The sequence below is a fragment of the Colletes latitarsis genome, chromosome 13 (assembly GCF_051014445.1).
Source record: "Colletes latitarsis isolate SP2378_abdomen chromosome 13, iyColLati1, whole genome shotgun sequence".
Taxonomy (NCBI): domain Eukaryota; kingdom Metazoa; phylum Arthropoda; class Insecta; order Hymenoptera; family Colletidae; genus Colletes; species Colletes latitarsis.
In genome coordinates this window covers 10,147,256-10,163,848 of record NC_135146.1, presented here as the reverse complement: position 1 = coordinate 10,163,848, position 16,593 = coordinate 10,147,256, and the positions used below count along the sequence as shown (strand labels likewise).

Here is a 16,593-nt window from a genome sequence, read left to right as displayed (position 1 = left end):
TAATTAATAAATAAATAAATATCGAATAAAAACAAGTGAAATATATATTTGAATCTTCTCAACCAACAGTAACTTGCAAATTCTTAATCCCTGCTAGATTCCATAGATGCCTCCCTGATCATTATTTTAGCAGGCACCACAATCTCAAACACCCTGCTGCTAAAACGCCCAATTTGTCGTGCAATAGTTCGTCACTTTCAACGCTAGATGGCGTTTATTTCCCGACCTCAAACCCCCTGGTGCTAAAACGCCCAAGTTTGTCGTGGAATAATTCGTTACCTTCAACGCTAGATGGCGCTTATTTCCCGCCCTCAAACCCCCTGGTGCTAAAACGCCCAAGCTTGTCGAGAAATCCATCTAGCGCGTGCGATACGAACTATTCCACGACAAACTTCGGCGTTTTAGCACCAGAGGGTTCAAAGTCGATAAATAAACGCCATCTATCGTTGAAGGTAATGGACTATTCCACGACGAACTTGGGCGTTTTAGCACCAGAGGGTTCGAGGTTGTGGTGCCTATTAGAATAATGATTCTGGAGGCATCTATACAAATTGGGTTTTACGAGTTACTGTTGGTAAAGAAGATTTATATATTTATTTCACTTGTTTGGTATTTATTCTTTTTTATTAATTTAAATAATAGTTTGAATGCAGTCTGTCACAAGCTCTTGATGTACAAACACATTTACATTCGTTGTTAATAAAATGTTCAATGTTTAACGTTTAATTAATGACTATTTAATTTGGCACAAAGTCTGCCATAGAGGTCGATAAATAAGCGCCATCTATCGTTGAAAATAACGAACTATTCCACGCAAACTTGGCCGGCTCTTAACTCCCACGAGGCGGTCCGAAATCACTTCGGGTAGTTTCGGAGAATCGAAAAGTTGCCTTTGTCGACTGTCCGAAACTCCACGAGCTCACGCACGCGTGGTCTGGCACGTGTGAGTAATGCACCGGGTGCTGAATCTGGCATCTCTGTCAGAGAATTTAAACAAAGGATCCGACACATCATCCGCCAGATGTCAGCACACAATGCAAATGTAATAATCCAATAGAAACAACGTTCATTTTTATATTTTTCCTCGTCTTACGTTTGAAAATAATAAAGACAAACATGAGAAGAGTCTTCAATTGCAAGACAAGGAAGAACATAGAAATGCACGTCGTTTCGATGGTCTCTAGTCAAAAATCATATGCCAATTGTGAGGTTAAATTTCACAGTCACATTTTTTTCTCCATTTCCTAAAATTGCCCAAAATATCAGGCTCACGTATCATATTATAGGATATGTTTGCTTTCCCCAGCATTCTTTAAACGCTGACAAAGTCTGTCGTTTCCAGTGTCGTCGATGCATCAATTATGCCAAATCTGTCCACACTGCTTCTAACGTTGAGACGTTGAGGAGTTGACGACCCCAAATACAGGAAAATGGCTGATATTTTGAAAGTTTCCCCTTCCAACCGAAATCCAAACCCTAAAATACATATACATCATTCTTCAGATCCACAATTTACCCCAACAAAATTTCAATATTTCTAATTTTGTCGTAAAGTTAAAATAAATGTTCCATGAAATAACTAGAAATCTTTAAAATTAATATAATTATTACGAATAAAAAAAAACATGTTAAAAATTTGTATCTTCATTAAGATGGGTAAGCATTGTTCATGTAAAAGTGTTTTTTAATTATACGTGGAACTTCTTTCGTTGCAAGTGCTCGTTAGAAAGGGCCACTTGCGTATGAGTCCATAGAAACTCAATATTTCTCAGCATTGCATTGCAGTTCTGCGAGGTCTACAGAATGCAGCAGCGTAGAAGTAACCCGCACTCACGTAAGGACAGACCTCTAGTAAGAAGCCTAAAAGCAATAGAAGACTTTATACCTCTCATAGATATTCTACTTGATTTTCTACAGACTACTCCACACTTGTATTTCAGCCAGAAATAGCCACTTCCCTTTCCAGATCTCTTCAAGCCACTGCAAGAGCAGCAGAAGTCTTTTTGGATGTTATAAATACCTTCTTCGGAAACCACACAGCGATGTTCACTGATGGGTCCAAATCGGAGGATAGTCCCGCCATTGGCGCAGCCTGCGTTGTACCACAACGACACTTCCAAAGTCTGCCTCTGTCTTCACGGCAGAATGCGCAGCCATGAAGATGGCAGTGGATATTTAATATGCACTGACTCGCTCAGTTTGGTACAAAGTCTGCAAAAAGTTCCGCTTACACCTCGATCCAACAAATATATAGCAGAAATCAAACAAGGACTTAAAACATTCAGTGAAAAAACAAAAAAGGGGGAGATCACACTCGTGTGGGTTCCCTCGCACAGCGGAATTGAAGGCAACGAGCTTGCTGACTCACTTGAAAAGAGAAAATTGACCGTGTTTCAGAGGAGGAGTGGAAAGCGCAGGGAATCTATAAAGGGATTTTTAGGGAGTTCTACCACAGATCAAGACACCCCTTTACAACACGAAACTTCCAAGACGGACCACAGTCTAGGTAAACAGAGCTCGGGCTGGTCGCTACAATCTTGCTGCTTCTCTTGCAAGGTGCCACATCGCTGCAAGCTCGGCTTGCACCTGCGGGTACAGTGAGCAGACCCTAAATCATATTCTGTGGGACTGCCCCCTGACGAAAGAGCAGAGGGAAAGCATGACAAGAGACCTAGAATATAACACCTGACATATCTACAACAACCCAACATTAAGGCGCTCCTTATCATTGATGCGTTCCTACTCCACCATAGACTGTTATTATAACCTAGACATAAGTAGTAAAATAAGTACAAATAATCTAAGACTGACTAGGCTAAGTAGGCTAATACCTCAAGGTATGTACATACATTCATAAGTGCAATTATTAAAATAATAAAAACAATGTATAATCAATGTACCAACCAAAGGGACACATAAGCCTGAGAGAGGCTTAGCTGTGGTTAATAAAAAAAAAAAAAAACTCAATATGCTTTTATCGATAGAAATTTTATGCGTTTTAGTTTAAATCTTTCACGCTAGAGCACGATTCCGATGCACTTCTCTTTTTCAAAAGATGGCTCGTAGCGCGGCAACGCCTCTTCTCGGCCCGGTTCTCCGATCATCGACCATTCGCTGACGTTCGACCACGCATCGAGATTTCAAATGTTATCCCGTGTAACGCCAGCGGCATGTCGCGTCTAACGTACTCGTTTACCGAAATAGACACGCTGTGTAGCATAGAACGATTAACGAGTAACACGAAATTAAGAGTCGGTCCTTTTACCAAAAATGGCTGATCGCTAAATTTGTTTTACGTGTATGGATTAATGCACGGTGGAAATTGTGCGTGAGGTGTAAATAACCTAACGTGATATCGATCGTGTAAAACGCGCGTAAATATGCCGCGTACCAAAGCATCGCCAAAAAAGTGCGTCAAAACAACCAATTCGTATCCAGGTACAAATACGTGGGTTTTTCTTATGAAAGGTGAATAAATGGGTGAAAATAATTTCTCATTCTAACTTCATGCCTTAACCATTCGTATCGCAGTTAGATATTTGCCGGTATTTTCTCTATGGTTTCTTTGACACTTGCGAATATTTTACATTTTCACGTCGTTTTTTAGATTATCCTTTTTAAGGCATGTTTTAAATGTTTTAGGTGATGGTTTAGATAATACACACGGAGGAATACCTGATGTAATTAAATTAAGACACCCAGCTTCGAATCAACCTGCTATGTTCGTCTTCAGTCCTGGAAACTTAACGGTACAAGAAGTTTTAACGTTCGATGAGAATAAGAGATCGTGGTTTATAGACGACAATGTGAAGTCAGATGGAAAGATGCATTTATCTACTCCTATCGATCCAATATTCTTAGTACTACCTTATTTAAGAAAGGTAACGTTTCAATCTGTTAACCATGTTATGAGGATATTATTTTAACCTACTATGATGCTTCAATTTGCTGATCTAGGATTAATAATCTTAAATGTTACATTCATAGTCGCAACAAGCACAACCATTAGATCAATGTCTTTGGGACGAGGATTTCCCAGAAACGTCTCGTCTCGCTCAATGTCAGAGTTTAAAGTTGACGTTAGTGGCCGACCGTAAGGGAGACGAGTCGTTGCAGGCTTACAAATTTAACGAAGAAAAGACTTTAATCTGGTTACAAAAGAAAGTAGAAAGAGTAGCGGATGTGTTAAAACAAAAGGGTATTCATGTGTCCCAGGGTGCTATTAGTGCTACTTATGTTAAAAGTGTTAAGCTTGAGAATGCTTCGGAAGTGGGTAAGAATTAAAATTAGTCTATATTAAACTTCTATTGAAAAGGTATCAAAGGGTATCAAAAAAACATTCCAATTTCAGCCCTCAGCCCAGAAAAAATTCAGGGACATAATCAATGACAATACGCATTTACAGTAATTATATAAATCCAGTGTCTCGAAAGCTTCAATACGAAATTGGTATTTTCCTGCGTTTTTAATTTTTCACACCTAGAATTTGGAAACGAAAAATCGGAAAAAATTCTCAAACACGTATCTCGATAACCACAATGCACCAGATTTTTGTCATAATTTTCCTACTCGATTAAATAGAGGAAATAGGCACTAATTCGCTAATCCGGATTTTCTCAATAACTACCCTTCCGAACAAGATAGAGGGCTGAAATTTGGAATGTTTTTTCCTGATGATCTATCGATGGATCCATCGTATGTCAAATTTAATTCAAGTACACATTTGACCCCCTTATTCGGCTATATCCTCTTAACAAATGTGAATTCTATTCATCCATAATAGCTAATACAATGAAAAAGTATATTTATAATTGAAAGTGTAAATAACAATATACATTTATCTTTTTCTACAGAGTATTTAAAATACGCACATGGTATAGTATCGGAATATCTTTCAGAAGATTTGTCCAAAAAGTTAGCACAACATTTAAATATACCGGATGAAACTGAAACTAAGAAACGAAAATTAAGTAGTCCTAAAGACGCCACGAGTGAGAAGAGATCTAAGAAAGATTTAACTGAAAATGAGTCAATATTAAAACCAAAAGTTCCTGATTTGCCCAAATCAGAAAAGGTAATATTTTCTTTTCTATATGTATAAATAATATTCTGATCCGTGTGTATTCTTACGATATTTGTATTACGCAGCCTCAGAAAACTACTGTCGGTAAAAAGGAGTTAGCCAGGCAAAAGGCAGCTGCTGGATCCAAAAATATTACCACATTTTTCAAAAAGAAATAAACTTTAAACGGTTGTAGAAAGTTAAAGCACCGCAAACGTTTAAAATTTCGAATATTGTAATATATATATATATGATTTGTGTTAGTATGATTTTTACCGTTGTCATTGTAGAAATAGATGCAAAAGTATGTAAAACTACTTGTCAAATAGTTGTTTAAACGATAGAGAGGTAATTTTCTTTTATACTTTATTGGTAGGTATTTTTATATTGCAATGTCTCTAAACTTAAATGCAAACAGCGTTTATTTAAATAATTATTGTATTTAAATTCTGTATATATATAAAATATATTGCGAGAAGGTATACAAATACTTAAACAAAATACGTCAATTTAGATATAAATACCCTAATATTAAAAATATACTTCTATTGTTTTTTACATTTTGTTAGATTTAAATACGAAAGTTATTTTTATTATTTTTAATAGAGTTTTTAATGTGATTTTAACTTTATAATTTATAGCAATCGAGGATCACGAATGTGACCTTAAACGTTCATCAAGTATTACATATTCGTTATAAAGGATACCAGAATTTTTATTTTTATTTTTAAACGAACTGCAAACAATAATTATGTATGATTGAAAAGTTTATATAATATTATGCGATATTCATTAATACCTGTAATTGAGTACTTCTATATTGCGATTTTTAAAATAAATTTAATAGTACAACCATTTTTTTGTGTATATTTCGTATACCAATGTGATGTAAAATATTCAATTTGGTTCGTAAAAGATCAACGAATTTTTTTCTTTCCAAAGAAATGCAACTTACAATTTTTATACGGAACCTTCAACATACCATTGGTTCTGGTTTAGGTTCTGTGATTTCTAAATCCCTACATTTTGCATGCTGCAATTCTCTTCGTATTTCAGGTGTAATCGTACGATGAAATTTCTTCTTTAATAATCCTAATAAAGCCTCCTTTTGTTCAGAACTAATATCGCTTTTGTAACGTTGTGCAAAAGTTAATAATGCCTGATGCCATAGAACTGGTAATTCCCTAGGATCACTTTCAAACCTGCAAGCAAATATTAATTTTTAAATACGATAACATGTGATTTAAATTAAATATGATTTTACCTAAGAAAGTGAAACACAACGCCATCTATGACCCTGTACGGAAGTGCGTATTTTTTATCTAAAAATATCCTAAGAAAAATACTATTTGCACCGGTGTAATCCATTTCTGCGATCTTCAATATTGCTGCCGAAGAATGTAAAATTGGTATTGAATTCTTGGCGATCACAGATCCAATGATAACGGCTTCTCTTAACGTACAAGTTCCAGATTCTAACAGGGGAAGTAAAAATCCTTTCATGAAACCAGCAGGCTTATACAATGCTTTTCGTAACGCTTGATACAAATGAAAGTTAAGTCTTTTATATTCTACCAAGTCGTCTCTGATACGGGGCAACAGCACTAAGTTATAAAATCTCTGTGCCATTTTCTCTTTAAGATTAGAAGCAAATATTCGAGTAGCTTGATACATAGCTGCAGCCGACCATTTCGGTGGATCTGTGATGTACAATATTTGTTCCCAGTTTCTCAAAGTGGGAACAATTTTAAATGCTTTCGGTAACTTTCCGCTGCGATACTTTGCCAAAACATTTCTAACACCTTCGTACATTGCTTTCACTCTTGGATCCAATTCTTGCATTTGAATAGAACCTACGTCCGAGAATTGAGTTTCAATTTCTGTTTTCTTTTCTGTTAACTTCTCCAGTATTATGTCAGCTAATGTTTTCGTAGGCGTAGCATCTTTAGACATGAACATTTCTATAGCTCGCTCATCCTCCTCGTTTATTTCAATATTTTCATAATAATGTGAACCATCGTATTCATCTTCGCTCGAGTGGTCCTCTGTATCGCTGAATTCGGTGGAAAGCTTTACTACTGGACTTTTTGTAACCGATGACTGCACCATTCCAATTTCTTCCTCGATTTCTATTTGCTGTTGTCTAGCTTGCGACAAAATCTTCTTTGAAAGAGAAGAATCCACAAACTACAAATCATAAAATGAAACAATATATTTAAGATTGATACAGTGTAAGATTTTAAATTAACGATATAAAATTGTCAAATATAAATTAACCTCTTCGTCTCCATCGTTGCGAATTCTGGTCTTGTTTCTATTTTTCGATTTCACTACTTTCTCTTCTTCTATTTGATCCAACAAGGCCACTTTTGATTGTTTCGTTTCACGTTTGGAAACTTTTAATTTCTTTGCTTTTCCCATTTTCTTCTATCAATATTATTCTTATAATTAACTAAAACACACGTGACGCGTATCTTCTTTCGAATGTTGCGCGAAGTGTCGAGCTCACGCATCACAGCTCGTACAGGGTGACCAAATGTGGCATGACTGAATGCATCGACGATGACATTAGTAATGACGAACTTCCTTAGCGTCTGACGGAGTGGTGGGGATAGCAGGCATAACGTGTTTACATCCCCACTCCTGTTGCAGTCCGCTGATTGGCTGTCACCGATTTCGTCATCGTATTCGACCAATCAGCGGACTGCAACAGGAGTGGGGATGTAAACACGTTCGTTAGGGGTTATAACAAATTCATCGTTACTCCAATCGTTTTTTGTGCGTTCTATTATGGTCGATCTGGCCACACTACTGTCGATTGTATTCAGTTGTATTTTTGTTTTCTAATTAAATAAGTGGTAAGTTATTTTAACAGTAAACATATGATTCTGTATAATTTATACCATGTAAAATGTTTAATTAACCATTATTTCACCATTTATCTCTCGTTTTGTTCCTGTGTTCGTTTTGGAGTAATTTTTTAAATCAATCAGAGAATCATACAATATCCGTTTTTAACACAATATAAATACATCCATAATTATATTTTCGGTTTTAAATGTATAATATCATGGTAAAAATGAAAAATTTGTTCTATTAATTTGGTTAGACTTCAGTTGGTGTAGGACCTTCTAGATATAATTGTATTTACGTTTTTACTTTTTCAAACATTTAGACTAGTCGTGGTTAAAGTAAGAAGCTTGTAAGATGGAACTCGATGATGTTAATATACTTGCACAAGAAATCAGAGAAGAAAATAAGCTTTCTAACACAGATGCGGAGGTAATATGTTTAACAATTCTTTGACATTAATATTTTATAAATTGGGAATATACTTTTCTCTTGTATACACTATGTATGTTATTTTACAATGTTATTTCATTATTATAGGTTCTACGATATTTACAAATACAGTTAAGAAACCCTGTATTGCCACAGCATGAAATTGAATCACGAGCTGGATCTCGTCCTCCGACACATTATGAAATAAAAAGGTTTGAAGAAATAAGTCCACTTAGAAGGGGATGCTATGATCCATCAGAAGATGAAATAATCACTAGCAACTGGCAATCGTTTTGTAAGGTTTGTTAATAATATTTGTATTTTCTATGGTTTCTGTACAATAAAATTGTGTTTTTCATTAATTTAAACATATTTCTACTCTTTTATATAGTTGCATAATTGGAAGTACGAAAAAGTTCAGCCATTTTTGCTTTTAAGAGAACAAAATAAAACGTATATTCGTAGCAAGAGAGAAAGAAGAAAATTTGTTCAATTTTTAGCAGACGGCTTACCCAATCGAACTTTGTACAGTGTATATCATAGATTTAGAGTTTTATATGCAAACCACGTGCAAAGAAGGTAAAGCATTTAATTCTTAAAAATAAAGGAGCATTGTAGAAATATTATATATATTTTAATCTAGGAACACACGACAGTAGTTACTTGTTTTATGTACACAATTTTCAAAATTCTTTTAAAAATCAAAATAATCGTTGGTAAACAACATCGAGCTTAGAATTATCCTAATTATAATTTCTGTCTATTATATAAGAATATTTTATTTCAATTTTTAAGGTTCCTTCCAGACGAAGACAGAATGATTCTAGATCACCTGGAACACAATACAAAACTTGATGAGAAACGGAAATATTCAGATTTGGCAAAAGTTCTAAAACGAACGCGAGCTTCTATTTGGCGTCGCTACAAGATACTCAAGAAAAAACGGCAGCGCAGCAAGGAATAAAAAGTGACAATAAGAGACTCGTACATCAACATGTATTAGCTTTTGTGTTGCTTTCTTTAATGTGAGTGTCTTTAAATCCTTGAAATCTTCGTATCAATCTTTAATTTTTCACATGTTACCTTACCTTTCAATGCTGTTGTGTACAGGGTATTTGACCATCCTTGGGCAAAATTTTAATAGGAGATTCTAGAGGCCAAAACAAGACGAAAATGAAGAATACCAATTTGTTGATCGAGGCTTCGTTAAAAAGTTATTAACGTTTAAAGTTCCGCCTGTGAGACGGCAACCGTGCGCGCTGCGTGCGCAGAACTTTAAACGTTAATAACTTTTTAACGAAGCCTCAATCGACAAATTGGTATTCTTGATTTTTGACTTATTTTGGTCTCTAGAATTTCCCATTAAAATTTTTCCCACGGTTAACTGAACACCCTATATGTACACCCATGGGAAAAATTTTAATGGGGGATTCTAAAGACCAAAACAAGACGAAAATCAAGAATACCAATTTGTTGATCGAGGCTTCATTAAAAAGTTATTAACGTTTGAAGCTCCGCCTGTGAGACGACAACCGTCCGCGCTGCGTACGCAGAACTTTAAACGTTAATAACTTTTTAACGAAGCCTCAATCAACAAATTGGTATTCTTGATTTTTGACTTATTTTGGTCTCTAGAATCTCCCATTAAAATTTTTCCCAAGGGTAGCCGAACACCCTGTATACAGTGTGTCACGTTTAAGTGCGAAAGGTGGAATATCTCATGTATTGAAGATATCAAAAGAATTCTTACAAAAATTGTTTTATTTAAAGGAGCACATTATGCGATATAAATGATTTTTTTATAGGTGGTGTGGTGGGGGGAGATTTCAAGGTCAAGCTAATTTTTTTAAATGGAACCATATATTACTTTGTTCATAACATGGTAGCATTTGTTAAGACAAATTCAACGACCTACTACATGATATTACGAGTCAGATCAATTATTAGTCGTACTCTAATAATAAAAATCGAGATCTTTGTCTCCACTTAGGCCTCTAAGTTGATACTTTCGACTTTGAATAGTCACTTCAACTCTTTGGAGGCACGCTGGGATTAAAAACGCACCATAATGCATGGCGGGACATTTTTATATTGCAATAGCTGCATGCGCGCGCATAGGTTTATATTTCGTCTTATTTACGTAAAGCAGTTGGTAATATCTTCATCAAATGTTACTTGTGTTGGCAACATTCAACATGCCAATACAGGTTCATAGTTTAATTAAACTATTACTATTTTCTTTATGTTTTTACATTATATGATACCTTTATTAATAATATACCAATTTTGTTTAATTTAAAACGCAATAAAATTCCTATGCAACATGGGTCTATTTTATTATCTGAAATCCTGTGCCACAAAGAGTTAAGTCGAAGAAAGAACGTTTTAATTTATAATAGTAGCATTTTTATATTATTTTTTAGTGTTTTTAGTTATACTTAACATACTCAACAATGATGGACATGTTGAAGGATAAGGTCCTTCCACGGGAAGAAGGCACAATGTGTTTACATCCCCACTCTTGCTGCAATCCGCTGATTGGCTGTCACCGTTTTCGACCAATCAGTGGACAGCAGCAGGAGTGGGGATGTAAACACGCTGTGCCTTCTTCTCGTGAGAAGACGATACATACAACGTCATTAATTAATTCTTGTTATTACAAACTAGTATAACAAGTAAAAATTAAAAACAATCATTTATAATATTTGAAATAATTCATAATTTCTCATATTAATTGTAGGATTGGCATCTCTACGATCTTAGAAAAAACTGATTAAAAACTGGATCCGGCACAAGCAAATAGTATAATTACGCAGGATTCATTTTAACAAACTCACAATTGTGGTAGATCGTTGAATCTCAACAAACGCTATCATATTATTAACAAAAAAATATATGATTCCATTTAAAAAAAAGTAGTTTGACCTTGAAATCTCCCCCACCACTCCACCTCACACAAAAATTATTTATATTACATAATGTGCCCTTTTAAATAAAACAACTTTCATCAGAACACATTTTTGATCATTTTAATACCTGGTGAGATATTCCATCTTTAGCACTTAAACGTGACACCCTGTATAATTATTATGTTTTACTTTGTCTACTATAATATGATAAATCTATAGATTGTTATCTACTATTTTAATAAATGAAAATAGTAATGGTTTAGTTATGTACATTTAAAAATGCCTAAGCAATTCGTTACACTTTATTGATTTATGGTAATATTTCATGATAATGCTTTCCGTTTTATTTTGTAGTATTACTGTTCTATACATACACATAAATTGTATCTGTAAATGAATGTGCCGTAATTAATATAAATTACTTCAATATTAAATAAGTTTTGATTACGCATTGCCCAGTGAAAGATGTTATTGTTTAAGATATATATTTATTTACTTATCTAAATATTAGCATCCATTTGTCGAAACTTTAAGTTTACTGATATCTTAATTAAGGTGAATGTGCATATATTGAAATTTAATATAAAGTAAAGAATATCTTGTACATAAATACAAAATATAATAAAAAATAAAATAATAACTCAAACGATATTTTTTAAGTTCACGTCATTTATGTTATCTGGATGGCACAATGAATTACTATTTATGGTATGTATGTGTTGATTATATGTGAATAATTAAGCATATAAAATGATGCATTAAAGTGTAAGATATTTTTGTACATTTATAATAAAAATTATAGAACTTTGTACTTGAGAAATTGACATACGAAAATATTAGAACGTACATAAAAAATTTGCATAGTTGACGGATGATACATATTAGCAATGATAGATTTATACTTACATTCAACGAATGTAATAGTAGTAGTACTTCGAATAAATTTGTTTTAAATTAACGTAGAACTAATATTCGAAGTAAACATAAAGCTAATGTCTTTTAATGAATTAAATATAACACAGACTGCATTAAAGACTGAAGACTAAGTAATACTAATACTTATATAAAATAAAAAGATATAACAATTTTTGGGAATGATCATCTAATGATTTTAGTTTAATTACTTTCGATACAAGAGTTATAAAATGTTCTCTCATCATTAATGCATTTATATAAATGAGAATCAGTCTCTTTTTTTTTTTCTCAATCTATTAATAGCAACTAATATTTGTAGATTTTTGTACATTTCTCATTACGTGTGTACAAATTTATTTATATATTAAATATGAATTGTAATTTTAAGTATAACTCAAAATAAAATATATTTGCGAGGCTAATACGTAGGTTTAATTTTGATTATTTACCTTGTACATTCACTTTTTTTTTTGTATTAAATCTTCACATCTTAATCACATGCCTAAACTAGTGCTTTGATGTTATGAATGCAGTAATGATGTATAACATGAAAAGTAAAGCGTCCAGTAATGCAGATATACGTGATATAAAGTTTACCACGGATAAGAATCTCTCGACGTAAAGAGAAAGAAAAGAAATGCAAAAAATATGTACGGAATGCATTTAAGTTACGTGTATTACATACTCAAGTTATACAATCATTATTGGAGTCAATACTAACTAGATTTAAAAAGAAAAATGTTCGTACACTGAATATTTACTTACTACGCAAATAGATAAATTCTTCTTTTTTTTTTGCGATAAAGCACTAGTCTGGATAGGTTGATTAATTATCGTATGAGTATTTAAATAATTGTTTTCTCTGTAAAAAAGGAGCTGCTTATATATTTACACAAGTGCACGATCTCTACAATAATGCTGTATTATATACTATGAAAATCGTAGCACGCTCTATAGTCTTTTAACAGTCTATATATAATTCATTATGATGCACAATTCAAATCATTAGTTCTGATACGATGAATCGTTAGTCTTCTAAAACATCTGTCCTATCACAGCAAGTGACCGCACTGCAGATTGTACATTATTCACGTGAATGTGATGAGCAACCGCGTGGTGATGCTCATCCACAACCATCTCACCATATTGAGCTCGACAACGCTTCTGATGCGCAAACAAACTACCACTGTGACTATAGGCGGCGCCACATGTTTTGCATACGTATGGTTTTTCACCAGAATGCGTGTAAGTATGTTCCTTCAACGTACTAAGTCTTTTGAATGCTTTACCACACGTTTTACAAAGATAGTTTGCCTCGCCTGTATGTCTGGTCAAATGTCGCCTAAAAGCCGAACTTACAGCGAACGCTGCGCTACAGACGTGGCAAACAAATGGTTTGTCACCCGTATGGATTCTAATATGATTCGCCAAACTGGTCGTTGTGGTAAATCCACTGTTACATGTTTTACATACGTGTGGTTTCACACCAGTATGAGTTCTCATATGATACGTGAGAGAAGAATTACTGGGATATACTTTACTACAGATGTGGCACAAGTACTCTCTGGGAACCTTCTCTTTTGGCTTATGTGTCCTTTGATGAAGAACAAGACGGGCTTGACTAGCACAGACTTTCCTACAAATTTCACACGTAACTGGTTCGGGTTTTGGCTTATGCATCGACACATGACGTCTGAGACCCTTCTTCGTTGCCATGATTTTATCACAGTGTTGACATTTGTATTCGCCAGAACCATCCTCGTCGCTTTCTTCCTTCTTAACGCTTTCGTTCTCTTGCAAAGCATTCCTCGTAGTATCTGGGAAGGGATCATCATCCGAATCGAAGAATTTATTATTGTCTACTAAATTGTCTAATAATCCATGGCCATGTTTCTCTGCGTGTTTCTTAAGTGTATCTGGTCTGAAGAACCATTTCTTACACACGGTACAGGAATACTTCTTGTCCCCATGCACGAGAGCATGTCTTTTCAGATTTTTTAAAGAAGAACAATACTGACTACAAACGTCACATTTGTACAACTCAGGTGCATTCTCGAACTCATCGATTTCGTTTACGGTACCACTCTCGTCATCTGTATCGTCTTCAACTTTCATTTCTTTTTTTGGCTCTTTGTTATCTTTCTGTTCGTCCGTGTTGATTTGTTTAATCATGTTGTTTAGTTTCTCCGTATGGGACTTCAGATGGCGCGCAAAGCCCTGAGGTTTAGAGAAAGACGCGTGACATAATTTACATGCAAGTGGTTTCGCTGCGTGTATCTTTTTATGGGTCTCCATATTCTCCTGCTTGTAAAACATTTTCAAACAGATGTCGCATTTATACTTTTTTTCGTGAACAAGGGAATGCTTTTTTAAGCCCTTTTGTGTGCTGTAATGTTTCGAGCACACTTTGCATTTAAATTTTGATTCTCCAGAATCCTGGCTATCGCTACCTGGATCGTAATAATTGTCATCGATTTCATCTTTGTTATAAGTTTTATTAGACACTGATTTCATTTTCCGAGTCGATGTACGTTTTTGTGGAATTCTTCCTTCTTCTGTAACGTTATCGTTTAATATACTTTCACTGAGAAACTCATTTTCTTGTTTCTTGTCAGTTTCGTCTGTATTCTGATTAATATCTTGATTCTCCTCTAATTTACTTTGCGCACCTATAGTTTCTGTAATATCATTGCTATTTCCTTGCGTCAGAGAAGTCTCGTGTATATTATTCTCCGGAATGCAAGGTTCCTTTTCGGTTTCCTTAGATCCTTCGAATCCGATAGAACATATGAACAGTTTTTCATCTTGTATAGTAATCTCTTCCGTGTTTAAGCTAGATTCATCTCTTGACTCGTACGAATTCCTTTGCACGTACTCTTGAGAATTCGATGCTATTTGCACTTCTTCTTTCACAAAATAATCCCCCTCTGTGACTTGTTTTTTTGGTGTTGCTGTCCTTATCTTTGAGTCTGTTTGCATATGCGTGTCCTAAAATATTTAAGAAAATATACGTACGCATGCTACGTTTCACATAAACTCCAAACGAATCGCATCATATTTACCATGTTCGTAGTCTTCGATGGTTTATTATAGTACATTCGCAACTTGGCATCAGAATGTTGACACTGTTGTCTAAATTCGTGAGCAACGCTTGCTTTGTAAATGCAAATATCACAAATTAACGAAGGCAATCCGTCTTGTTCGTGAATTTCTATCGACCCGCAAATTTGTATCTTTTGTGGAAGACCCGAAAAGTCACTTACTTCTTGATCTCCACAAAAAATAGGGGATAAATTAGTACCCTCTGTAAGACAAATTCTGCATATTCTGTCCATATTAAACGGCAAATCGAAGTATCCTGTCATTGCTTACTGAAAGTAAAAAATAATTTATCTGTTGTATACAAGCGATCGACATGTTACATAGCAGTTTCGCTAACAAGTATACATTTTTAATAAAATATTTCCTCTCACTTTCTATACTTTTACAGTCTTTATTGTTCGTTATTTTCCGATCAGAAAAAAGAAAACACTTTACGGTACAAACATTAAGTTGCTATAAAATTCAAACCTATGCGTGAGCAGCACATATTTAAACATTTTATCTAGTACGATAACAACATATTACTGTTAGTAAAAAAGCAGAAATGCATTACAATAGAACTCATAAATGCTTCTATGATTGTGGTAGATATTTAAAAAACTATTCATGTTTGTGACAAAGTACGTTTTCAGATGCGTCAGTACGGTCAGTAATGTGTACGAAACGTGAAGATACACGTACGAGCCACGATCATGTTATTCTAAATATACGTATTTTTTTAACGCAAATAAAAAAAAACATTAATGTACAAAAATGGGAGGTTCTCAACCTTCGGCTCTTTTGTGCACCACGAAAACATGCCACGATGTGAGACAATGTCTTAGCAGTGATGCCCAGACGAATTAACGTGAAGCTTCTTCGAACAGTTTATATGTTTCCCGACTTATTACGACGCACAGTTTCCATGAAATTTTTACCGTATGCCATGGAACAACGTCGCGCGTTTCATCGTTAGTTGTACGCTTGTTGTTTTCGTGACACCATTTTACGGAAAAAATTTTAACACTTCTCTACCCTATTGTTCCGATGGCTTCTCTAAATATCCGTTAAGCTTACTACGAAAGTTGAGAGCAATCTGAAACGAACTCGCAAATAAGCGTATAGAGGACTTGCGAAACAGAGTATTGGATGGGTCAATACAAAGAAAAACCGTGTAATACATGGACGTACACTTTGACAATTGGCGCTACACGCGACGGTTTTGTTTCGTGTATGCAATAGAATACAACCGCGCGATATAAGAAGTTAGATGCGGCCTATAATAAGAGGCGTAACAAGATATACAGGGTGTCTCGTTCGAAACAGCTCGCATAATTATCTCTT

General features: G+C 34.6%; 4 protein-coding genes and 1 long non-coding RNA gene across 10 annotated transcripts; 2 read left to right on the top strand and 3 right to left on the bottom strand.

Annotated features, from left to right (window-relative positions):
- Positions 1-624: 624 nt before the first annotated feature.
- On the bottom strand, positions 625-2,154 carry LOC143349425 (uncharacterized). 3 transcript variants are annotated; one of them, XR_013080912.1, is made up of 3 exons: positions 2,021-2,154; positions 1,695-1,860; positions 625-1,476 (listed from the first exon to the last, which is right to left on the bottom strand). It is a non-coding gene; the product is annotated as an uncharacterized LOC143349425 (long non-coding RNA). The 3 variants fall into 3 exon arrangements; XR_013080911.1 differs by having other exon boundaries at positions 625-1,860; XR_013080910.1 differs by lacking the exon at positions 1,695-1,860 and having other exon boundaries at positions 2,021-2,142.
- Positions 2,155-3,075: 921 nt separating this feature from the next.
- Positions 3,076-5,541, top strand: LOC143349424 (ribonuclease H2 subunit B). 2 transcript variants are annotated; one of them, XM_076780672.1, is made up of 5 exons: positions 3,076-3,438; positions 3,643-3,881; positions 3,988-4,273; positions 4,854-5,074; positions 5,149-5,541. In XM_076780672.1, exons 1-5 carry the CDS (start codon positions 3,381-3,383, stop codon positions 5,239-5,241), a joined length of 897 nt encoding a protein of 298 aa, XP_076636787.1. In that variant the 5' UTR covers positions 3,076-3,380; the 3' UTR covers positions 5,242-5,541. The 2 variants fall into 2 exon arrangements, with proteins under 2 accessions (XP_076636787.1, XP_076636786.1); XM_076780671.1 differs by having other exon boundaries at positions 3,078-3,468.
- A 214-nt stretch (positions 5,542-5,755) lies between these two features.
- Positions 5,756-7,600, bottom strand: Bys (Bystin). Its single transcript, XM_076780670.1, has 3 exons — positions 7,340-7,600; positions 6,327-7,249; positions 5,756-6,264 (listed from the first exon to the last, which is right to left on the bottom strand). Exons 1-3 carry the CDS (start codon positions 7,481-7,483, stop codon positions 6,036-6,038), a joined length of 1,296 nt encoding a protein of 431 aa, XP_076636785.1. The 5' UTR covers positions 7,484-7,600; the 3' UTR covers positions 5,756-6,035.
- Positions 7,601-7,796: 196 nt separating this feature from the next.
- LOC143349527 (uncharacterized) lies at positions 7,797-12,305 on the top strand. 2 transcript variants are annotated; one of them, XR_013080936.1, is made up of 6 exons: positions 7,797-7,920; positions 8,238-8,344; positions 8,453-8,644; positions 8,736-8,923; positions 9,140-9,369; positions 10,150-12,305. XR_013080936.1 is itself a non-coding variant. In XM_076780864.1 (5 exons), exons 2-5 carry the CDS (start codon positions 8,270-8,272, stop codon positions 9,306-9,308), a joined length of 624 nt encoding a protein of 207 aa, XP_076636979.1. In that variant the 5' UTR covers positions 7,797-7,920; positions 8,238-8,269; the 3' UTR covers positions 9,309-9,410. The 2 variants fall into 2 exon arrangements, 1 of the variants encoding a protein (XP_076636979.1); XM_076780864.1 differs by lacking the exon at positions 10,150-12,305 and having other exon boundaries at positions 9,140-9,410.
- Positions 12,231-16,574, bottom strand: LOC143349511 (uncharacterized). 2 transcript variants are annotated; one of them, XM_076780831.1, is made up of 3 exons: positions 16,188-16,574; positions 15,231-15,539; positions 12,231-15,156 (listed from the first exon to the last, which is right to left on the bottom strand). In XM_076780831.1, exons 2-3 carry the CDS (start codon positions 15,531-15,533, stop codon positions 13,204-13,206), a joined length of 2,256 nt encoding a protein of 751 aa, XP_076636946.1. In that variant the 5' UTR covers positions 15,534-15,539; positions 16,188-16,574; the 3' UTR covers positions 12,231-13,203. The 2 variants fall into 2 exon arrangements, with proteins under 2 accessions (XP_076636946.1, XP_076636945.1); XM_076780830.1 differs by having other exon boundaries at positions 12,232-15,156; positions 16,040-16,574.
- Between the last annotated feature and the right edge of the window lie 19 nt (positions 16,575-16,593).